The sequence below is a fragment of the Sinohyriopsis cumingii genome, chromosome 18, assembly GCF_028554795.1.
Source record: "Sinohyriopsis cumingii isolate HCF-2022 chromosome 18, ASM2855479v2, whole genome shotgun sequence".
Taxonomy (NCBI): Eukaryota; Metazoa; Mollusca; class Bivalvia; order Unionida; family Unionidae; genus Sinohyriopsis; species Sinohyriopsis cumingii.
This window is the reverse complement of record NC_142978.1, coordinates 40,587,105-40,613,839: the sequence shown is the minus strand read 5'-3', so window position 1 is coordinate 40,613,839 and position 26,735 is coordinate 40,587,105. Positions and strand designations below refer to the sequence as shown.

General features: G+C 33.3%; 1 protein-coding gene across 3 annotated transcripts; it reads right to left on the bottom strand.

Moving 5' to 3' along the window:
• Nucleotides 1-71: 71 nt before the first annotated feature.
• Nucleotides 72-25,662, bottom strand: LOC149776466 (ORM1-like protein 3). 3 transcript variants are annotated; one of them, XR_016416047.1, is made up of 5 exons: nucleotides 25,603-25,662; nucleotides 18,940-19,135; nucleotides 8,274-8,422; nucleotides 4,183-5,771; nucleotides 72-4,072 (listed from the first exon to the last, which is right to left on the bottom strand). XR_016416047.1 is itself a non-coding variant. In XM_089940893.1 (4 exons), the coding sequence occupies exons 2-4, from the start codon at nucleotides 19,111-19,113 to the stop codon at nucleotides 5,636-5,638; spliced, it is 459 nt and encodes a 152-aa protein (XP_089797019.1). In that variant the 5' UTR covers nucleotides 19,114-19,135; nucleotides 25,603-25,662; the 3' UTR covers nucleotides 72-5,635. The 3 variants fall into 3 exon arrangements, 2 of the variants coding, with proteins under 2 accessions (XP_089797019.1, XP_089797020.1); XM_089940893.1 differs by having other exon boundaries at nucleotides 72-5,771; XM_089940894.1 differs by having other exon boundaries at nucleotides 72-5,771; nucleotides 18,940-19,132; nucleotides 25,603-25,646.
• Nucleotides 25,663-26,735: the final 1,073 nt, after the last annotated feature.

Sequence of the window (26,735 nt, the reverse complement as noted above, 5' to 3'; positions counted from 1 at the left end):
ATGCAATATGAAGCATAATTTTTTTTTACAAACCAGCCAAAATTTTGGCATAAATAACGAAAAGTCATCAATCAGATCCGAAGACTATTCTTTATTTTTCTCTGAAATGATTTACACCAACAAAGTACATGTATGATACAAATTAAGCAAATATGTGACCTAATTAAATGAACAGTAAGCCATATTTACAATTCTAAATAATATGTGCAACATGCTGAGTTGGTTGATGATTTTTAATGGCACTTCTAGTACACTAAAGGCTTCATTATGCCAAGGAAACAGGAACCCAGTGCCTTTTCAGGGATACACAGGCAGCTGACACAGGCTGGCCAGAGCAGGTACTGAACCCATGACCCTTGGAGTACAAGTCCAGGGTTGAACCAACTGAGATAGCATGGCTTTCAATATGATAAGAAAACAAAGGCAAAATTTTCCCCAATAACTATATTATTTGTAACGACACCAAACTATATATATACTTGTACCACAACTTTATTTACTAGATGTTATCCCTTCAAAATTATAATAGAAATTAAACTTAAATGATTTAACATAAAAATGGTTTCATTCTGATGAAAAGTTCTTGTTTAATGCATCCCTATAAATAAAAAATAAAATAGGAAAACAAACAAAAAAAAGAAATCACTATGAGCCATTTCTCTTATGCACATTTACAATTATTATAAAAATGAATATAGTAACCAATATCAAGTTTTGCCTTTTAAAGACATATACTGCCATTATTCAGATGCTTTTTATAAATTATCTTTTATACAAATATTTGCAATCTTTTGATACCATGCATGTTTTCTGAAAAAATAAATATTGAAAAACAAAAAATAATGATTTTTTTTTCTCAGATGGATTTGAAAGTGCACTGATAATTAAGGGTATACTTATTACAATGTACTATTTTTGTGATACAGTCTAATTTGAGTGTTTCTGTAATGTAGTATGTATTTATTTTATTATATGGGATGGTTTTAAAAAAATACTGTAATTTTTTTTTTAAATAAAAATTTTTTAAAAACTAAAAAACCAATCACCTGACTAAACGGCATAACTCAAATATCTTGCTCTGTAGAAACATGAAAGTCTATTTTATCTCAGACTGTCAAAATGTCAAAAGGGCCCATAACTCAAACCAGAAATGAGGTCCACTGCACCTTACATTTTTAAACTTTTACTGTACCCCTGGAGGTTTATTTACCGTTACACCCATTTATGCAAGTGTGGGATTGATTATTGTGGGATTTCTTAATAATCCACATTTCAACGAGGATTGTTAACAAGGGTTTTTGCAGTTTCTTGTTTGTGTGTCACTTTTTGATGTATTCCCACTTTACATAACTTGTAAAACCCACTCACACAAAACTTTAACATGGAATCCTGCTAATGTTTTAGAAGATTCTGCCATTACAGTTGCTAGAGGAAAAGAAGGTCTACAGTGTGCGCTGATTTACTGCAAACAAGCCACGGATTATGTAATCAAGGTACTGCTGCTGGCTGTAGACAGAGATACTTTCACTTAGTGCAGACCCAATACAGTCGGTTTCCAACAAATAGCAATAATGATTGCAGGTCTTCAACAGAACTTCTCCAATTTCCATTTTTAATGTTGAATCATAAAACAATATGAATCTATTTTTGGAGTACTATAGCTTCTGATCTTTTAAACATGCAAAAATGAGAATTAAAAGTGTTTTGTTTAGATAATGGTTTGCGTTTTGTGGGGTTTCAATGCTATTTTTCAGTACATGATAGGATATACATGACAGGCAGTATATCTGGTTGAGGATAAACTCAGGAAGAAGCACTGAAGATACTCATATACCAAGGTTGAGTTTAGGATTTAGTAAATGTGAACACTTGCCCCGAATAAAATTTGGTGAATGGAGGCATCCCAGTGTGGAGTGAAAGAAAGAAAAAAAAAATGTTAACAGATTCAAACAGAGTTAATGACGACAAAACTTGCCACATTAGTGTGGCCTTCTAATATGGTGTAAAATACTTTGATAGATTCAAACAGAGCATTATGAAGTATTATAAGTATATTAAATACATATCATGTGTTCTGTGTATTACAGAATAACTGTCAATGCATATAATTTGTTCTGTGCATTACATTATAAAACTCAATACATATGTGTTCTGAGTATTACAGTATAACACTAAAATGTATATCATGTGTTCTAAGTCGAACAGTCCAACACCAAATGTACTTCATGTGTTCTGTATATTGCGGTGTAACACTTAATGCATACAATGTGATCTGTATATTACAATATAACAATACATGTGTTTTGTTTACTACAGTAAAACACTTAAAATGGAAATCAGTCTTGTATTTTCTGATCACAATATATTCTCTACACACTAACCATTAAAGAATTTCACTCCTCTGTCCATTTTTACATTTTAAAAATTGGGTATTTCCTGCATGTCATATGACAGCAGTCATGCAATTAGGTTTAAGATTTTCACTTAGTTGCAAATCCTGAATCACCAGTTTCTGAGTTGATAATTCAACATGTCAATCATGGAACGGTGTCCTGATACTAGCATTTCCAAGTGTGAAGGAATTTTCCATGCCAATTTTTGCACACCAACTGCAAAGTATCTCTTTTTCTCATTTGTTTTCAGTTAAGGATGATATTTTTTTCTCTCAGTCTGAATTGAATCAAAAGAGTATATTTTATTCCTGATGTTGACTTCAATAGTAATTAAAACTCTTTTTTTAAAAGCCTCTAGAAATTTATCTACATGTCATTTAAATTAAACAAATGGAAAACAATAGGGCATATCAAACAGTGGATAATTTTGTAGGGAAAATTAGAAAGGTGTATTCAAGCATGAAGGCTTATGATAAATTTGTGCTTCCTTTGTAATGGAAGACTACAACAATATCTGTTTCTTTTTGTTCTACGGTCAACATCCTTTTGTGTATCCTAAATAAGGAGTTATTAAACACACTATATATTTATCAATTGAAGGTATTTTCAATCTCTAGAGAACAAAATTAAAAATGCCTGGATTTCAATACAATTTACCTCATGATAAACCAGAGCTCTCTGAAGTGAGTCCCTGCTTTCAATACTTCCAGTTTTGGATCCTGAATTCCTACATTTCAACAAAATGGGTCTAACGCTTTGTATATAAAGAACTTAATGATTTTTGAGAAACAAGCCCTACCACTTTTTCACTTTCAAAATTTTATAGAAAGCAACATGAACATCCCAAAAATATTTACTTACATCTACTGGAAATCAATTAAGGATGCCACTGTATTGGCATTTAATGATGCATAGGAAACAATATCAATTGGTTGTACCTTTGTACAACACAATAGGTTGTACAACACAATAGGTTTATAAAACTATACTTTAAATGGTACTTCCACCGCTGTTATGGCCAAGCCTACTGCTTACACAATGAAGAGCCCCACATAACAGAGGTCTAATGGGGTAAAATTATTTCCATTCAGATGTGATTTCTGAAATCGCATGCTAAAATAAAGCAGAATTTATGTATGTTGTGTAAATACTTCAGAATTTATGTATGTTGTGTACATGCTTCAGAATTTATATATGTTGTGTAAATGCTTCAGAATTTATGTATGTTGTGTAAATGCTTCAGAATTTATGTATGCTGTGTAAATACTTCAGAATTTATGTATGTTGTGTAAATGCTTCAGAATTTATGTATGTTTGTAAATGCTTCAGAATTTATCTATGTTGTGTAAATGCTTCAGAATTTATGTATGCTGTGTAAATGCTTCAGAATTTATGTATGTTGTGTAAATGCTTCAGAATTTATGTATGTTGTGTAAATGCTTCAGAATTTATGTATGTTGTGTAAATGCTTAAGAATTTATGTATGCTGTGTAAATGTTTAACTATAACACGAGACTAACTACTTACATTGTGCATAAGATTTTTCTAATGCATTCGATGGATCAGCCTATTAGGAAGGGATGTGGCTCTTCACATGAAGTACAGACTGATCTGTTCTTACATTCTCATATGTCAGACAAAAAGCATAAGTCTTGTACTCTAACTCTCAAGTAACACATCTAGAAAAAATCAGACAAAATACAAATCTTGTACCTTCCCTCTCAAGTAACACACATGGTAAATGTCAGACAAAATGCAACTCTTGTACCCTCCCTCTCAAGTAACACACACGGTAAATGTCAGACAATAGGCAAATCTTGTACCCTCCCTCTCAAGTAACAAACATGGTAAATGCAAATCTTGTACCCTCACTCTCAAGTAACACACATGGTAGAAGTCAGACAAACAGCAAATCTTGTACTCTCCTTCTCAAGACAAACAATGAAGTCAGAAAAGTTTAGTCACTTTCTAAGAATATAAATACATTATCCAAAAGGCACCAATCTGTCACATACAACTACAAGACATACGTTTAAAGAACTGATGAATAAACCCATCTGTCATAAAAGACTCTACTTTTCATGCAGCTATCAATAGTGTTACATAATGTAATTACTGCAAATGAGACCACCTGACTGACAGAAAACATCGTTTGGGAAAAAGTTGTCTCCTCTTAACACTTCTTATTAACTGTATTGTTCCTTGCAAACTTTCTGCAGGTAAATAAAAAAAAATATAAATGAGATCTTAATAAAAAGAATATACATGCATCTTCCTACTTATAGTAAACTGTACATCCTAGACAATTCATGTCAGTACTGTAGTGACTCCCTAGATTATTGGCATGAAAACTTGAAACAAATTGTAGCAAGAAAAAAAGATAATTAAGCTGATCAAAACAAAATTTGTACATACATCTACAAGCAAATAAAATCAAAAAGTACTCTGCAACACCTAAGACATTAAAGGAAAGATGTATTAATGACATCTGGCATGACTTCAGTAGTAACTGGTTCAATGGAGTTTAACATCTCAAATTGAACCCCTGGTAAAAACATAACAATTGAAGCGCAGAAGCAATGTCACACAATTTTGCATGCACTTATATTTGATTACAATGCCAACTGCGACCAATATAATCATTTTATTATTAATCTTTCAGATATATTTATAAATCTCTAGCCATTTTGATAGCTGGTTTGATTGTGTTATCCTTGACAACCATGTCATGCTGCTTTAAGATATTTAAAAATGGTATAAAAAACAATTGAACTGGGCAAGGTAAAACACTTTGGCTTGATTATACAGAGGCATTTTCTCTACGTATTCCAATGATTCATCAAAAACCTTGACTAGCAAAAATAATGATATTAGGGCTATCACAATTATCTCCCTTGATTCTTATTTCCCCCCCCCCCCCACTTTATATAGAAGCTCTGCTATAAAAACTGACATGAAATAGTAAAAAAATGTTATAAATTGCAGAGGATTTGGTCTCATGATAACAGTATTACAATATTTTGCAAGGTCTTCAATGACAGATAGAAAAGATACTGCATTGCTATGGTAACAATAACTGATCGGTCAATATGTTATTAATTATTGGTTTTATCAGCAAATATGTGATGGGTGGTCAACACAAAAAGAAGGCATTTTTCCCCCAGGGGAGATAAACCTTTCTGGGAAATAAAAAAACATCCATTGGTGCTAATACAAAGCTGTATCAGGTCAAAAGCTGCTGGTCACCACTTGTTGATGTTGAAAATTCTGACCCCATGGAACATTGGCAGCTTAGGCACAACAGTTAGTAACAGAAAAAAAAGATTGAAGAAAAAATGAACTTTGTCGTACTTGGAATAAAAACTGGCCACAAAAAACCTGAAAAAACAAAAACAACAAAGCATGAGCATGTATAAAAATGAAATGATTGGACACAATACTTTATGTAAGAAAGTACATGTATTAAATTCATGAGACCACAAAACACATTAAAATGCAAATAAGAAGGATGTCCAGGAATGTATTATGTTCATGATGCTATTGAAATCTGCCGAAAAGAAAATCAATTTTGACAAAACACTTTTAATTCCACTTCTCTGATTATGCTAAAAGTTTCTAATGTGTAAAATTTGCAAAATGATTTTTTTATGGCTTTCATAAAACTTATTTTTCTTCCCAAAAACTTTTCTGTGACTATAGAATATTTTACCATTTCTGTATAATTTTTATGACCATCTTGTCTTCTCTATCTGCAAACTTTAATATCCTTCCATGCATAACAGCTTTTTAATGTAAATTTTTTAACTTAAAATACTTGCAGCTGCTTAAACTACTATATATTAATTATCCCTACAGTTTTTAAAAAAAGCCAAGGAATATCATGATGCCATCTGCCTGTATGCCTCTTTTTTCAACGCAAGAACACCTCACTTAAATGTATCTTGCCCATTATCAAACTTTTCAAAGATCTTGATGATATATGCTTATATTCTAAGTCTGATCAAAATCAGAAAATAATAAACCCTTCAGATTGGTAACAAGCTCAGCCAATCAGATGCAAACTAAATTCGCCTCATTAATATCAATGGCTCTTGCTCATTACTGAACCAATCTGAGATCTTAATAATGTCGGCATGTATTCAAAGTTTGATCAAAACTGGATCAGAAATATGCCCTCCAGAGTAGTAAGAAAGTCAGTCAATCAGATGCAAGATCACCTCATTATTATGCATAGATCTGTCTCATTATTTAACATGTACATGATTTCAATGATATAACCCCACATTCCATGTTTTATTGAAATTCCTGATTGGTAACAACTGTTGATGGTCAGGCAATGCATGATGGACATTGCATGACGAGTGTAGACCATATCAAAAGCTCACCTGGTCTTACAACTAAGAGGGCTGGAAAACCAAAGATTTCTTAAACATGTTTTTGCATTAAAAAAATGGCTCAACTGTATGTTGTATCCTGCCTATTGCATAAAAATGAACAAAAATGGTGGCCAAGGAGCTTAACGTCCTATACGAGCTGGTGCCAAATAAAAAGGCAAAATCATTCATCTGACAGCGTTTTGGGGTGAAATTCTATAATTGGGAAAATTACTTGATAATTATGTCATTTGTTGGGATTGTAATGTGAATGTGATGTTCATGGGTTGGACAATGAACTTGACCACTCATATTTGCCAACATCATCCCATCCAAACCACCAATGCCGCCAGAGTTACAAAGATGCAAATGAAATGGGAAACTAACCAGTGAACGAACCCAAGAGTCAATGGCATACAATGACATTTTTAAAATCACTTTCACTTAAAGCAATTTCAAAGAAATTACTTAATTGATGAAATTGTGTTCAGTCATTATTATTAGTTTGCTCTTTATACAGATTTCCTTCATCTACAGAGGATATTTGCTTGTATCCAGTGAATGATGGATATATTTCCTTGAGTGGATGAAAAACTCAGTAATTGCACAAGTTGCAAAGCTATGAGTGAAAATAATTTTTTTCACCCAGGAGATGAAATATTTCCATTATTGACTCAGAACTGGCAAGTCTTTCTTTTCTTATACTGAGTTAGTAGATTTCTAAGGGTACCCAGTGCAATAATGTAGTCTCTTTACTGCTGTGTTTTGTGTTCACAATCATATAGAAAATTTCAGTAGTAACACAACTGTTATTCCTAATTCTAGATAAAGAGGCACATAAACAAAAGTTCGGAAAAAGAAGTACTGAGGTATTTTAACCTGATACTCCTGCACGATAGGTGGCCATGCTTACCACTAAACTAGCACATGTCATAATGTTATGTCCATTGACTACAGTGACTCTGGTGAGTTAACAAAAGTATTTCTCTTGGAATATTTACTAATTCATGAAGTAGATTAAAATAAACAGCAATACATATCACAAGGCACTGTCCTGTCTTGACATTTATTGCATACCATTGGATCTTGTAAACCTGATATGGTTTGTGATACAACTACTTAATATTTCCAACTTTTCATCACACATCAAGATTGAAACTACTCCGATGACGTCCACAAACTATTATTTTTACAAGCAGTGAATCAAACTTCCATAAATCTTAGTTTATTTTGAATTCAATCGCAGTGCAAAACTAAACAAATTTAGAAAGCATAAAAGTATAAAAAGTGTGGGTATGTAATAATTGCAAAACATATGTTCATATTATATTCTTAGTCAAGGGAAAGAACTTGATATGGCATATAAATAAATCTCACCCTGACTGCCTCAAGGTATACCAATGTAATATCCACAAAATCCCTCAAAACCCCAATAAAATTGCTACAGTTCCATTTGCACAATGCTAAAATTCATAAAGGACTTGAAAACTACTCTTGCTCAACTTACAAGACAATTGGAACTGTCATCAAAAACTTTTTGGTGGGAGTAAACTGCCGTCCAAAGTCAATTTGTTCCCATTGTGTCTTGAGTCGTTCCTCCCCTGTTGAGGTGGGCCACGGGGTGCCTTTTGTCACATGAAACATTATGTATGTAACCTGAAGCAGAAAAAATTACTATTAATCCTGTCCTAAGGACCAAATGTATAGAAATCAATCCAAACTTACCTGTGTATAGATTCCATGTTCCCAATGGACTCACTGACATAAATGATCCCAGATTGACCTGTATAAACATACCATGTTCTCAATGGTCCCACTGACAAATAAATCAATCCATACTGACTTGTGTATAAATGTCGTTGTTATTTCCAGTCAGCATGAGCTTGGTGAACACTGGATCATGAGAGCTGTTGTTTTTGGTTTTAACAACGCTTTTAAGACACTATCAGCCAGATCATGCCAAATAAAAGGACAGAAGTGCCTTTCCAATGGTATGCCTGTGCAGGTACTGAAATAGCAACCCATGCGACACTCTACCAATCAACATACTATGAATCACAGTGCATGAAAGAGAGAGAGAGAAAGAGAACTGTAAAATCTCAAAATGAAAGGAATTTAAAGGTCAATTATAGATAAAGCCTTCTTGTAAACTTTCTTGTAAACTTTTTTATATTATGTATGAAAAGCCATTTCTCCAGTAAAATTTACCATTAAAGTTAATTAAAAAATTATGTTGTCAAGAATTACAGAATTCATTACCTCCTTTGAGCATAGCTCTGTTGCTGTTATGTGTGCAATCATTCTAGAATGAGCTGAACAGCAAGTAACAAAGGAATGCATTGATTATACAGTCAGATGAATTAACCTAGGAATGCATTGATCATACAGTCAGTTGAATTAACATAAGAATGCATTGATTATACAGTCAGTTGAATTAACATAGGAATGCACTGATTATACAGTCATTTGAATTAACATAGAAATGCACTGATTATACAGTCAGTTGAATTAACATAGGAATGCATTGATTATACAGTCATTTGAATTAACATAGGAATGCTCTGATTATACAGTCAGTTGAATTAACATAGGAATGCACTGATTATACAGTCAGTTGAATTAACATAGGAATGCACTGATTATACAGTCAGTTGAATTAACATAGGAATGCATTGATTATACAGTCATTTGAATTAACACATAGGAATGCATTGATTATACAATCAGTTGAATTAACATAGGAATGCACTGATTATACAGTCAGTTGAATTAACATAGGAATGCATTGATTATAGTCATTTGAATTAACACAGGAATGCACTGATTATACAGTCATTTGAATTAACATAGGAATGCACTGATTATACAGCCATTTGAATTAACATAGGAATGCACTGATTATACAGTTATTTGAATTAACATAGGAATGCATTGATTATACAGTCATTTGAATTAACATAGGAATGCACTGATTATACAGTCAGTTGAATGAACATAGGAATGCATTGATTATACAGTCATTTGAATTAACATAGGAATGCACTGATTATATAGCCATTTGAATGAACATAGGAATGCATTGATTATACAGTCATTTGAATTAACATAGGAATGCACTGATTATACAGCCATTTGAATTAACATAGGAATGCACTGATTATACAGTTATTTGAATTAACATAGGAATGCATTGATTATAGTCATTTGAATTAACATAGGAATGCATTGATTATACAGTCAGTTGAATTAACATAGGAATGCATTGATTATACAGTCATTTGAATTAGCATAGGAATGCACTGATCATACAGCCATTTGAATTAACAATGACATTCCTTGCAGTATACAGTCAGTTGAATTAACATAGGAATGCATTGATTATACAGTCAGTTGAATTAACATAGGAATGCACTGATTATACAGTCAGTTGAATTAACATAGGAATGCACTGATTATACAGCCATTTGAATTAACATTGGAATGCACTGATTATACAGTTATTTGAATTAACATAGGAATGCATTGATTATAGTCATTTGAATTAACATAGGAATGCATTGATTATACAGTCAGTTGAATTAACATAGGAATGCATTGATTATACAGTCATTTGAATTAGCATAGAAATGCACTGATCATACAGACATTTGAATTAACAATGACATTCCTTGCAGTATACAGTCAGTTGAATTAACATAGGAATGCATTGAGCATAAAGTCAGTTGAATTAACACAGGAATGCACTGATTATACAGTCAGTTGAATTAACATAGGAATGCACTGATTATACAGTCATTTGAATTAACACATAGGAATGCACTGATTATACAGTCAGTTGAATTAACATAGGAATGCATTGATTATACAGTCATTTGAATTAGCACAGGAATGCACTGATCATACAGACATTTGAATTAACAATGACATTCCTTGCAGTATACAGTCAGTTGAATTAACATAGGAATGCATTGATCATACAGTCAGTTGAATTAACATAGGAATGCATTGATTAAACAGTCATTTGAATTAACATAGGAATGCAATGATTATACAGTCAGTTGAATTAACATAGGAATGCATTGATTATACAGTCATTTGAATTAACATAGGAATGCATTGATTATACAGTCAGTTGAATTAACATAGGAATGCATTGGTTATACAGTCAGTTGAATTAACATAGGAATGCATTGAGTATACAGTCAGTTGAATTAACATAGGAATGCACTGATTATACAGTCAGTTGAATTAACATAGGAATGCATTGATTATACAGTCATTTGAATTAACACAGGAATGCATTGATTATACAGTCAGTTGAATTAACATAGGAATGCATTGATTATACAGTCATTTGAATTAGCATAGGAATGCACTGATCATACAGACATTTGAATTAACAATGACATTCCTTGCAGTACACAGTCAGTTGAATTAACATAGGAATGCATTGATTATACAGTCAGTTGAATTAACATAGGAATGCATTGATTATACAGTCATTTGAATTAACATAGGAATGCAATGATTATACAGTCAGTTGAATTAACATAGGAATGCATTGATTATACAGTCATTTGAATTAACACAGGAATGCATTGATTATACAGTCAGTTGAATTAACATAGGAATGCATTGGTTATAGTCAGTTGAATTAACATAGGAATGCACTGATTATACAGCCATTTGAATTAACATAGGAATGCATTGATTATACAGTCATTTGAATTAACACATAGGAATGCATTGAGTATACAGTCAGTTGAATTAACATAGGAATGCACTGATTATACAGTCAGTTGAATTAACATAGGAATGCATCGATTATACAGTCATTTGAATTAACACAGGAATGCATTGATTATACAGTCAGTTGAATTAACACAGGAATGCATTGACTATACAGTCAGTTGAATTAACATAGTAATACACTGATTATACAGTCATTTGAATTAATATAGGAATGCACTGATCATAGTCATTTGAATTAACATAGGAATGCATTGATTATACAGTCATTTGAATTAACATAGGAATGCATTGGTTATACAGTCAGTTGAATTAACATAGGAATGCATTGATTATACAGTCAGTTGAATTAACATAGGAATGCATTGATTATACAGCCATTTGAATTAACATAGGAATGCACTGATTATACAGTCATTTGAATTAACATAGGAATGCACTGATCATACAGCCATTTGAATTAACAATGACATTCCTTGCAGTATACAGTCAGTTGAATTAAAATAGGAATGCACTGATTATACAGTCAGTTGAATTAACATAGGAATGCATTGATTATACAGTCATTTGAATTAACATAGGAATGCACTGATTATACAGTCATTTGAATTAACATAGGAATGCATTGATTATACGGTCAGTTGAATTAACATAGGAATGCATTGATTATACGGTCAGTTGAATTAACATAGGAATGCATTGATTATACAGTCAGTTGAATTAACATAGGAATGCATTGATTATACAGTCAGTTGAATTGAATTAACATAGGAATGCATTGATTATACAGTCAGTTGAATTAACATAGGAATGCATTGATTATACAGTCAGTTGAATTAACATAGGAATGCACTGATTATACAGTCAGTTGAATTAAAATAGGAATGCATTGATTATACAGTCATTTGAATTAACACAGGAATGCATTGATTATACAGTCAGTTGAATTAACATAGGAATGCATTGATTATACAATCAGTTGAATTAACATAGGAATGCACTGATTATACAGTCTTTTGAATTAACATAGGAATGAATTGATTATACAGTCAGTTGAATTAACACAGGAATGCATTGATTATAACAGTCATTTGAATTAACACAGGAATGCATTGATTATAACAGTCATTTGAATTAACACAGGAATGCATTGATTATACAGTCAGTTGAATTAACATAGGAATGCAATGATTATACAGTCAGTTGAATTAACATAGGAATGCACTGATTATGGTGGCGCTATACAGTTTCGCATTTTGCATAGGGTTAGGATTTTAAAGAAAAAGAATGTCCCCGGCTTTCCTCACTGGTTATACTGGCTATTTAAAAAAGACCTTGTATATCTTAGGTATAATGCAAAGCACCTTTAATTCCCTTTATTTTGGTGTATGATTGATGGGTGTACTATGGGTTATAGAGTATACAGCTTGGCCTTACTTCAAATGTGCACCTTTCAAAAAAGTGCTAGCTCTACTTGGTCATTTTCACTTCCTGAACTTCAGAGGTAAATTGTATAAAAAAGAGCCAATAACTTTTTTTACATTTTATATATTTGGTAATTCATTCATTGCACTTTCAGAAGCTGGTATTGTCTAGTCTGGCAAAATTCATTTTCCCTTTTTTATTGCTGCTATGTATAGTGTACTTTAGACTAATTCAGACTGATTTTTTAACACAAGGGAGCAGTCATTTTAGTTAGCAGTGTGCTTAAATCATGTAAAATTTCCAAAAGTACAATATCCAAAAGAAATATCATCCACATTACCTTAATGTAGCATAGAGGTATGCAAACATTCTCTCCACTGTGCATGTTTTAAATGCGAACTACTTCACCTTACATACGTCACTCTCTCAAAAGTACATATTATCTGGTGAGCGCCACCTATACAGTCAGTTGAATTAACATAGGAATGCACTGATTATACAGTCATTTGAATTAACACAGGAATGCACTGATTGTACAGTCATTTGAATTAACATAGGAATGCATTGATTATACAGTCATTTGAATTAACATATGAATGCACTGATCATACAGTCATTTGAATTAACATAGGAATGCACTGATCATACAGTCATTTGAATTAACATAGGAATGCACTGATGATACAGCCATTTGAATTAACAACGACATTCCTTGCAGTATAGTCATTTGAATTAACAATGGCATTCCTTAAGGATATAGTTATTTGAATTAACAATGACATTCCTTGCAGTAAACAGTCATTTGAATTAACATAGATATGCATTGACTATATAGCCATTTGAATTAACAATGGCATTCCTTGAGGATACAGTTATTTGAATTAACAATGACATGCCTTGCAGTAAACAGTCATTTGAATTAACACAGATATGCTTTGATTATATAGCCATTTGAATTAACAATGGCATTCCTTGCAGTATACAGTCATTTGAATTAACAATGGCATTCCGTGCAGTATACAGTCATTTGAATTAACAATGATATTCCTTGCAGTAAACAGTCATTTGAATTGACACAGATATGCACTGATTATATAGCCATTTGAATTAACAATGACATTCCTTGCAGTATACAGTCATTTGAATTAACAATGGCATTCCTTGCAGTATACAGTCATTTGAATTAACAATGATATTCCTTGCAGTAGACAGCCATTTGAATTAACAATGACATTCCTTGCAGTAAACAGTCATTTGAATTAACATAGATATGCATTGATTATACAGTCATTTGAATTAACAATGACATTCCTTGCAGTGTACAGTCATTTGCATTAACAATGGCATTCCTTGGAGTATACAGTCATTTGAATTAATAATGACATTCCGTGCAATATACAGTCATTTGAATTAACAATGACATTCCTTGCAGTATACAGTCATTTGAATTAACAATGACATTCCGTGCAGTAAACAGTCATTTAAATTAACATAGATATGCATTGATTATATAGCCATTTGAATTAACAATGACATTCCTTGCAGTATACAGTCATTTGAATTAACAATGACATTCCTTGCAGTATACAGTCATTTGAATTAACAATGACATTCCTTGCAGTAAACAGTCATTTGAATTAACATAGATATGCATTGATTATATAGCCATTTGAATTAACAATGACATTCCTTGCAGTATACAGTCATTTGAATTAACAATGGCATTCCTTGCAGTATACAGTCATTTGAATTAATAATGACATTCCTTGCAGTATACAGTCATTTGAATTAACAATGACATTCCATGCAGTATACAGTCATTTAATTAACAATGGCATTCCTTGCAGTATAGTCATTTGAATTAATAATGACATTCCTTGCAGTATACAGTCATTTGAATTAACAATGACATTCCTTGCAGTATACAGTCATTTGAATTAACAATGGCATTCCTTGCAGTATACAGTCATTTGAACTAACAATGACATTCCTTGCAGTATACAGTCATTTGAATTAACAATGGCATTCCTTGCAATACAGTCATTTGAATTAACAATGACATTCCTTGCAGTATACAGTCATTTGAATTAACAATGGCATTCCTTGCAGTATACAGTCATTTGAATTAACAATGACATTCCTTGCAGCATACAGTCACAAATTTCAATCAAAAACAGAAAATAGGATATTGATTTTTTTCTTTCTAATATTTCAGTGAAGAAAACAGTGATTATACTTTTTCAAATCTTCAAATCTTTAAATGTGAAGAGCTTTCCAAGTATGCCCTAATGCTCATGAAATGTTAAGAGCTTTCCAAGTATGCCCTAATGGTCATTAAATGTGATGAGCTTTCCAAGTACCAGTATGCCCTCATGGTAATGAAATGTAAAGAGCTTTCCAAGTATGCCCTAATGATCATGAAATGTGATGAGCTTTCAAAGTACAGTGTATGCCCTAATGCTTTTGAAGAGCTTTCCAAGTACCAGTATGCCCTCATGGTCATGAAATGTGAAGAGCTTTTCAAGTATGCCCTAATGATCATGAGCTTTCCAAGTATGCCCTAATGCTTGTGATGAGCTTTCCAAGTATGCCCTAATGATCATGAAATGTGATGAGCTTTCCAAGTATGCCCTAATGCTTGTGAAGAGCTTTCCAAGTATGCCCTAATGGTCATTAAATGTGATGAGCTTTCCAAGTATGTCCTAATGGTCCTTAAATGTGATGAGCTTTCCAAGCATGCCCTAATGCTCCTTAAATGTGAACAGCTTTCCAAGCATGCCCTAATGTGCACTAAATGTGAAGAACTTTCCAAGTACCAGTATGCCCTCATGGTCATGAAATGTGAAGAGCTTTCCAAGTATTTCCTAGTGCTTGTGAAGAGATTTCCAAGTATGCCCTAATGTGCACTAAATGTGAAGAGCTTTCGAAGTATGCCCTGATGCTCCTTAAATGCGAACAGCTTTCTAAGTATGCTCAAATGCTCATGAGAAAACAATCATACAAAGAATGCTTCTAAACACTGGAGGTTTTTTTAGGCATATTGCAGCAATTATATTAGAAGTCAGTTTCTCACCATTTTAATTTTCCAACCAACTAAACATCACAAGAAATCTTTCACTGAAAACGTCATGCTAATATGACCACTCATTCAACAGAAATAGTGATAACAGGATTTTCAAAATGGTTACTGTGGCGGAAATAAAGAGTATCTGAATGGCACCAACAGAACTAGATATCATAAGAAACAGTTTAGTAAAATCCCACGCTGACACAACCAACCAGTAGTAATGGCAATATTTTCAAAATGGCCACTGTGGCCATCAGATCAATACCATTTTACTATACACAGCAGGAGTCAAAACTACACAGTTAAACCTCTCTGGCACACTTCCTCAACTCAACATTTGTAATATGTTAAAGAAAACTTTCTGCAAGAGATTTAAACCTGATACAACTCTACTTGTAAATAATTTGCATATCCAGAGCAAAGCAGTAAAAAACAACACCATTTGTTTTTTTTTAAAAATGTATCCAGTGAATATATGTGCAAACCAATTATCATACTGGCAATATGCTAGAGTGATGATTGGACATGTATCATACTATTAATATTCTAGAGTGATGATTGGACAAGTAACATACTGTCAACATGCTAGAGTGACTGGACACATATCCTACTATCAACAAGCTTGAGTGATGATTGGACAAGTATCATACTGTTAACATGTCAGAGTGATGACTGGACAAGTAACATACACTGTCAACATGCTAGAATGATGGCAGGACAAGTAATATACTGTCAACATGCTAGAGTGAAGATTGGACAAGTCTCATACTGTCAACATGCAAGAGTGATTGTACATGTATCCTACTGTCAACATGCTAGAGTGATGATTCGACAAGTATCATACTCTCAATGTGCAAGAGATGATTCAACATTATCAAAGTCAATGTGCTAGGGTGATGATTAGACAATTATCATACTGTTAACATGCAAGAGTGATAACTGGACAAGTATCATACTGTTAACATGTAAAAGTGATGATTGGACAAGTATTATTCTGTTGACATGCATGGGTGATGACTGAACAATTATCATACTGTCAACATGCTAGGGTGATGATTGGACAAGTATCATAAAGGTAATATAGAATTGAAGATTGGACAAGTCTCTTTTATAATTTTATGCTATACTTTGTAACATTAACGGCAACTGACAGCAATATATTCTTTTAAGAAAAATAATACAGATTTTTCTTCATCTTTCTTCTGTCTTATTTAAAGATTGTCTTAACCCCACCCCACCCTTTTTGACACTTTCAAGAGTCACTCACCAGGAACATATTTCTCAATGCAACAAAAAAGAAGACAACTGCTATATCAAAACTGCATACACTGTACGTGTGTAGTACTCATTCTTTTTGTTGATATGTAAATCCAATGCAGAATGGGGAAAGAAAGTCAAACTGAAGAACAGGTTTGAAAATTATTAATTATTTTCCCCAGCAATTTATCTTGAAGTTAAAACCATGTACTTATTCCTGGATCAAGTCAAATCAAATTAGGTGCATCATATGATGTGTTTTGGCTGGTGTAGGCAACTATATACATGTAGAAACATATGCTGATGTAATTATGTATAGGTAATACACAACACTGATCCAGCTTGATTGCATATGCAATTCAGATCTGTTCCTAAGCAGATGATCTATACATAACTAATACACATGAGCCATATCACCAGTTATGTTCCTGTCTTGTGGCAGCTGCTCTTTAAAATAAAAATCACCAATATAAGCACAGACACAGATCGCTCAGTTACATGAACTAGTATGTAGCTCAGAAATGAATTAAGACAAGAAACCAGCAAAACCATATTGCTCAACCATACTACAATGACCATGACCTGTGACCCTCTGACCTCAAAATCTATAAGCTTCTAACATACTACAAGTTCAAGCCATCCACAAAATTTAATTCAAGTCTCCGATATAAAGTTATTGTGCAGAAACTAGTCTTATTCTTTAAGACAGTGGTTTTAGTCTTTGACCTTTTGACCTCAAGAATTATAACCTTCCTTTATCCCAAGTACAAATTACTTAGAAGGTTTGATGAAAATAGATGGTGGAGAAATTGAGTAATGTGCAAACTGGAAATTGGGAAGAGACAGAACACGAGTTTCTACGCCTTTTTGTGTGTGTGCACAAATACAATGTCAACACACGGTACAGTTTTAGATTTCATAATGCCTGATCCATTGGCCAAGTAAAATGTGATATGCTTAGTCTAAACATAACCCGTCTAATCTCCTAAGCAAATGACTCTGAATGTGTCTTAAGTGTTAGCTGGGCACATCCTATTTGGAAAAAACATAAGCTCACTGAAAACAGGCAGTTTTTTCCTGAAATGAATGAACATTCTATTTGGCAGCTACTATAGCAATGGGTGTATTTAATTAATTCAAAATAATGTACTGTTGAAGCAGAGTGTGAACATTATTTAATTAAGGCCAGTCATGGTTTTAGAACAAAATAAAACATCAATTGTTATGGATAAATATGATGTCCCAAACATGAAATTTATTTCTTCATTTACTGCATGATGGAGATCTCATCTCCCTCAAAACGGAATGATAAGGATAAATAACTGTTCAAAAATTGGTTTAAAAGTGCAAACACAAAATTCTCTACTCAGATGCAACAAAATGGAGCATTATTTATTGTTTCCTCAAAAGAATTCTTTATGCAAGGGGGTAAAAACTTAGATTCTAATTTAAAAAAGTGGATAATTTTGATTAAATAATCAGTCAAAACAATTTATATTCAATTTATATTTTTGTGACGATGTCCTAATGATAGCCTCATACATGATTCACTTTATCATTGCTAATTTTGTTTTTGGATATGCTCATGTTATGTATGATGACATCGGTGAAATTTTCACATACACAGATTGAAAGACCTTAAAATACCTTGATGACCAAAGTGATCAATACTCACCAAAGCATGAATAGCATTGGTCAATGTCCAGACAATGTCAGTACCGATGAAAGGAAGGCTCAACAGAAGAAGATGGACAAGGTACACGACCAGGACATATGTCAACCACATTCCTTTATTACTAAACACCGAGTGTGTTGGGTTGTCATCGCTCCGTGTTGTACCTGTATTCATTCTCGCATCTGCAAACTAACTTCTGAAATAGAGTAATACAGTAAATAATAAGGAATAAATGACACTACATCATCATCCTGTTTTGGAGATGTTCATGCAAAATTTATTGTCCTGGATAAACACATGCAACAATCGGTCTGGATGGAAAAAGTTTAAACCTTACATCCATGGAACAAATGGGCCAGTTGCATCAAAATTAGTTCATTTTTATCCTGTGAAAGGTTGCATGGATCTGTTAAAAGAGAATGCACAAATGATTTTAGTTCTTGCTTCATTTTTGGTCTACAAAAAGAAAATTGGCTTCTGCTATTTTTTACTTGTATAATAAGTGTTACATGTATATTATTTATGTACATTTTGACTGACTGGTTCTCAATCTTTACCCAGACAAATTAATTTCTGTGAATGAAAAGACAGGACAGGAGACAGACATACATGAACTATGTAAATGTAAAAACCCTCTCAAGTGAACAATAAATGTTTTTGAGGAGCTATCAGAATTCAACTAAATATGTAAGCTTAATAAATTTTCATTATTACTGCTGGGAGAGATAAGTTTTGACAATGTCTACATAAAAACTGACAGAAACAGGCAGCCATACTGAGCAACTGGTAGTTCCTGTATAGTATGCATGTGTGCGTTTGATTTGAATTTTTAATACAGCTTTAACAATTTTTTGGTCATAATATTACAATGTCTGTAGTGTGGCAGTTTATAGTGATGTCTAGCACTGAGGCATCATGCCACAGGCATGTACAGTAGTAGGATGATGTCCCACCCAGTTACATTATCCTGACACCAGGCTGACCAATCCTAACACTAACCTCTAAATGCTGTGTGCCAAAATATTCAGTGCATATTTTAAACAGCATTTGTACACAAAGGCAGCACAACCTCTGCTGTTTCAATTTAAAGCAACAGGTTATAGTATGTACTAGACCGCTCTGGTGGCCTAGTGGTGAGAGCAACTGCCTCGGATGTGGGAGGTTGTGGGTTTGATCGGCCTGGTGTCAGGATAATGTGACTGGGTGGGACATCATACTACATGTCTGCGGCATGATGCCCCAGTGCTAGACATCACTATAAACTGTCACACTGCAGACATTGTAGCTATATGACTGAAAAATTGTTAAAGCTATGTTAAAAATCCAAATCACAAACACACACAGAGTACATACTACCATATCTGAAGAATGTACAGATGGACAGACAGACATACACATATATAACTGTACATATGGTTATGTTATTAAGCACATGTGGCTATTTCAATGGTCTCACTATATATATATATATATATATATATATATATGGCTGGAGAAAGAGAGAGTGAGAAAGAATGTGAGATATGGATTTTTAGCATAGCTTTAACAATTTTTCAGTCATATCACTATGATGTCTGCAGTGTGGCAGTTTCTAGTGACGTCTAGCATGGATGTAGAGTATGTAATTGATTATTTCCAATAAAGTTCTCTATCATTCCTAAAGTTACTGAAGAGTTCTTGATCAGACTGAATAATTTCTATTATCTAATATTTAACACAATTTCTATTATCTAATATTTAACACAATTTATATTATCTGATATTTAACACAATTTCTATTATCTAATATTTAACACAATTTCTATTATCTGATAGTTAACACAATCTATGTTGTGGTCAGATTGATTAAAATGCTTAGACATGGGGGAATCTTTATGATTACAGATATCCCTCAAGTATTATTTTATTCCCACTTGGAATTCCCGTTTTGTTTCACCTACATAATGTTAACCATATTTTGTGCAGGTGAATAAATAAATGACATACCGGTATATCTTTATGTATCCAAAAACTACAAGACAAAGGTTTATTTCAGAATCTAGATGCTACAACTGTAAGTCACGATAATACTAGTCACATGACCTTACAATAGCTATACAGGCACCACCTGCATCACTGGCAACAAAGGGGTATATTATTAACCACATTCTGACATAATACAGTGAACAGCTGAACAACTGAATCAACCCATACTATTTCCTCTGATGAGGTACAATAGTAATGAAACCCATCAGGGACAGGGGGTGACTAGAACAACCCAGCAGATGGGAGGGTTTGCCTCTACATCCAAACAGTCATCATCTCCCTTTCATATGACAAGTGAGTTGCAACTTGCCCATCAGGCTTCTACTACCCAAAATTATTAGTCAATTTTCCTGAAGAAAGAAAATTAAGCCTGCTGACGAAATGCTGCATTTGCATTTTCAAGTTCTTGAAAGACACTGGTAAATTATTAATACTCAGATCCACTCTGGGTCCCATTGATAAATGCCTCCACATTATGAAGGTTGTCTGATTAACTCTTTCAAAAACTTTAACAGGCTTGTGATGAAAAATGACATTAATAGCACACCACAGACACTAATGATTCAAGAAAAAGAAAAGATTGGTGAAAGTTCCATTCATTTGAGTATCAGTAGCAAAAGCTTGTGTGAATTCATCTTGACAACAGTTCAAGATACTGGACACATCCCAACATTAAATCATTATTTTCTAAAGAGCCCACATTATATGTTGCCACATATAATAATAATAATAATAATAATAATGAGGACTTTGTATAGCACCTAATCTTTAGAAGATCTAAGAACTTTACATTAGACAACACCTGTAAGATAAGAAACATAATAATATTATTACAAAAACAAACAACACAAAATTAGAAAAACATTAAAAAATAAAAAACATGCTGAGAATATTTCTGGTAGGAAACATTATTAGGTCTTTCAGTTTGTTCTTGCCGTCGAAATGAGTGAGTTTTGAGAGTCCTCTTGAATGTGATCACTGTGTCTTTGTGTCTAAATTCAGTGGGCATTTCATTCCTATGCTGCCTGCTACATATGCTGCCTGCTACATTTTTTCCTTCCTTCTTTCTTTCGTTAATGATGGCAATTTATGTTTTTATATATATATCATACAGTGTAATGCCAGGTGTTTACTCATCTTAGTTTCTTATACATAACATACACAAAGTTTAAAGTTAACATTCTATTTTCTGAAATTTATTTTCTTTTGTAATGGCTACGAATTCAATCGTGATATTTATTAACATGATGGACATGTACTTCTTCAATATTCTTTCTCTCATTTTAAAAGTAAGGGACTCCTGAGTTTATGCACTGAACTCGTACAAAGAAGATGGGGACTCCTGAGTTCCATGATTAAAGTCCAGGACTCCTCATCGTGAAACTCTGTATGGAGCCCTTTTACAATCCAATCTGTGTGACAGACACCAGTCACTTTATGAAGATTAATCACTATAATTACTACATGAATATTAATCACTATAATTACTACATGAATATTAATCACTATAATCTTTATATGAATATTAATCACAAAAAGCAGCTGTACTAATAGTCATTGAAAAATTAAGTACACAGCCACCATACAAAATAGATAATATAGAACAATTTCCTTCTTTTATGGTGTTTCGTAGAACAATAAATAAAGATGAAAATGGGTATCCAGGTACACACCCATTGATAATAGCCTGGGTAATAAAATGAACCATAAGGTACCCGTTTACCATATATAAGTTTTCTGCTAGTGCTTATAAATTTAGCACTCACTTTGATTTCAGGTTGACAATCTTTTGATTGAGTTGCATACTGGTATATGATGTAGTTTATTTTAGTGCCAAGCCTCTTTCATTAAATAATTGACCATAATTATATAGCTTGCTTTCCCATAAGACAACTCATTGAGCTACGAGTGTGGTCCAGTGGCAAGTAACAGAGGGTGGATATTTGATCTTGCCGCACAACTGACACGTGTACAGTTCCAACACTGAATAGATTTCACAAATCTATGATCAAAGTGTTCCTTACATAGCTCAAGCTCAGCCTTGAAATTATCATTCACATATGACAGTGAAGCAAAGGAAATGGAGTTGGACATTATGATGACTAGACCATGATGATTTAGTTGAAGACAATGTAGAATTTCATAATTTATCAGACAATGTGGATGAATTATTGGACTTTACTAGATGACATTAGGTAGTAAATTTTATACAATATCAGTACAAAAATGTAGACTTCAGGTTTGTAAACATTTAATACAATTTCCATTTGATCAGGTACCCAATTATAATTATTGATGGGTACATAGCAGAATTTTCTAAAATTTTGATAGCTTTACAGATAAATTGGTAGTCCTGTAATGGAAGACAATGTCCCTGATATTTGTGCCATTTTGCTTGCCATCTTACTAAATACATGTAATGGCACTGTGCATCTTGTCCAAAAACATTTAAAAAAAGGAGTAATATTTCTGGAATATCTCACACACATGGCAGCCCATACTGATGCATTTCTACAAATTAAAATCATACTGTTTTAGAAGGATTTTACTTCCGACACAAGCAAATGGACGTGTTTTCAAGTTATATTTCAGTTGACTGGAATGTGATGGAAGCTAGGAATGCTGAAATCAGTTAAAAGGATGATAAATATATTGAACAAAATGAAGCCATCTAAATCCTTTCTTCAAAATTAGTATATCTGTATTCATTTCATTAAAGAAACATAATTCCACATAATACAATTTTGGCAATACTGGATTGCATCACATGCCAGCCAAGTGAAATTAGGGTCAACTTGAAAACACACCCATTTGCTTGTGTGAGAATTTGAATTTATTTGCAGGATGACTTCAATTTGTTGGAGAACATCGACAGGTGTGTTAGATATTCTTGAAAATTTGACCTCTCATTCAGACTTTAGTTGACCTCGGAAGACGCTACACAAATATCAGTTGAGGCATCATACACTGTGGGACTAATAAATCAGCTGTCAAACCTGTAATGGGGATATGTTATGCTTAGCTGTGTTATTATATTCAAAGTAGCTTTGATGTACTGACTGGTCAACATGAATAGTCTTTTCTATGGTGGGCACACTGAAGCAGTGTGAATAGACTTTGCAAAAGTTGGCACATGGCTGTGTGAATCAACACTTCATTAAAAGTTGATGGCTTTCATTACAAATACGCAGCTGATATTCATAAGGTGGAAGTAACTAAAAATACAGACCCATTAGTATTAATACTAATAATTTACCAGTCTTTCAAGAAGTCTGACATGAAAATGTTGCATTTCAACGGCATAGTCCTACAATGTACGACATAGCACATATTGATTTTGTTTTAGTGCTATGTATTACTATCCAAATAACAGCCTTGTATATTGTATAGCCTGTTCCAATGTCTGCTGAGATCAGAATGAGTAGGCAAAGTTTCAGGAATATCTCACATGCTTGGCTTCCTATATCAACACTTTTCGTCTAATTTATGTGGCGAAATGAAAATATGACACTAGCAAATGGATGCATTTTCATGTTCCACTGACATACATTTGAATTTGTTGCAATGTAATAGTAGTCATGGTATGCCAAAGCATGTTTAAGTAGGTTCAAGTGGGGCATATGTTTCTTGAATGAAACAAAATGTTGCTTACAGTTCCAATTGGCATAATATATTTTTTGTTTTGTTAAAGAATACTATTTCAACTTATTGATTTCGGCATTCCTGGCTTTCATTGCTCTCCAGCCAACTGAAATGAAGGCCAACAAAACTAAAAAACAGGTCCATTTCTTTTGTGAGAATTTGAATTTAATAGAGAAACGACATCAGGGTAAGTAAAGTGTGGCAAAAACATTGTAACTTTACTTTGTAGAAAATCATCGTTATTGGTTGAAAGTTGTGTGTGATATTCCTGAAAATTTTACTTTCGTTACACTGTTGGTCGACATCAAAACACGTTACAGATTACCATTAGTTAGGCCATAAGACCCATCAACCCCCAGAACAAAAAATATCAGGTGATGTGTCTTACGCTGCAGGACTATTCAACGGCTTTGTTGACATTCCCTAGCCCCATCCCAGCATGTATGGCTTGTTAGAACATAGAATGACACCCTGTTTTTCTAAAAGTGTATTTGGTGTGGATTTACCGTCTTCCCTGAGGTATGTAAGTGTAGTTGTTAGAAAACAATAATGCATTATAAAAAAATTTGCAGGATTTTTCGATTTTTTTTATCCATCATCTGTGAGTTTTATTATCCCATGAAGTTAAAACGTGTACTTTCTTCCCTTTGTCTGGGCTGACAGTGCGGGTTCAAGGATTCTTTCCGTCAAATTAGAAACTTTTTTTACAGGCCTAAAGGCAACTTGCCTAGAACACGAGAATGGCCCAGTCAAGATTTTGAGGAGCCCTGGCTTTGGACAATCCCATTTTATGATTACAGAACGATGACTGACATTCGATACTGAAAAATTACTAAGAGAGTTAGAAGATACCTATATGTTACACTCCAAACACCATAATATATAAGAGGTTTTACCTTATCTGATACAAACAAAAATAATGTTTAGTCTCAAGAAATGTCTCGCATTAAATATACAAGTAAGGAATTTTAATTTGAGACACTGCAGACACATTACCTGTGAATTTGTGAACTGCGTGTAAGACAGAGAACAATCTATCCCGGAAGTAAATATCGCTATACATTCTCCCAGGGTGATGAGTTAAACCCGGTACCGGAAAGTGGCTGCAATTGTTCTCGTGAGGAAAAAGTAGAGGATATTAAATCATATTTATATCTCATATATGCAGGAAATGAGTTATAAGTTTCTACAGACTCTTTAAAATCATCAAAAAAATTTAGATTGTATAGCAGCAGGTATAAAAAAACTGAATTTTAACATTTTATGGGTGTTTTTCATTCATTCATTCATTCATTCATTCATTACAGATCATAAAAAAACGCAACCCCCAAATAAAAATAAATAAAATAGCGAAATAAATGAATGAATAAAGGCAAATACCGTCCGTAGCTTTACTGTAAAGAAACTTGAAATATTCCCCCCAAAATTGACTATTTATCAGTCGCACAGTCAATGCTGGAAACATGCCAAATAAAACCGATATCGTCAGTGGGTACAGATATATTCTACAAGTGTAGAAAATCGAGAAGAGAACCGAAAACAAGCGGATCTCCAGGACAAGTGCTCGATGTGAGTAGTTACATGGGGGTGTTGGTAGATAAACGGAAATTACTAATAACCCATATGTTTACATTGGTGTGGCACTTTGGGGGTCAAACAGGGAGTACTATGTTAAAATTGCCCATAGGTTTAAAACTGTGAGTACACTGTAACGTTGTAAGAAGAGATTGACCTTAAACGGCAAGTCCGATGATACAGGAATGGTAATTTTTAAGTGTTTAAATACAATCCAATCGCCACGTATACTATCCAGCAACCGGTGTTTGATTACTATTTCAAATATACACAACAACACTCCAACAAAAGAGTATTTATACACACATTACGCATACATGCATCCAAACATACTATCACACAAGACAGGATACGGTGTCAAAAAAGGGAGACGAAATCACAACAAAAAAAAAATACTCTCCAGTACCCGCTTTTTGAGTACTATCCAACACCCCATGCAAGTGAGCTCTCAACAGTTTTGTATTTTGCATGGGTTAGAATTTTAAAGAGAAAAGAATTTCCCCGGCTTTCCTCACTGTTTATACCGGCTATTTAAAAAAGACCTTGTATATCTT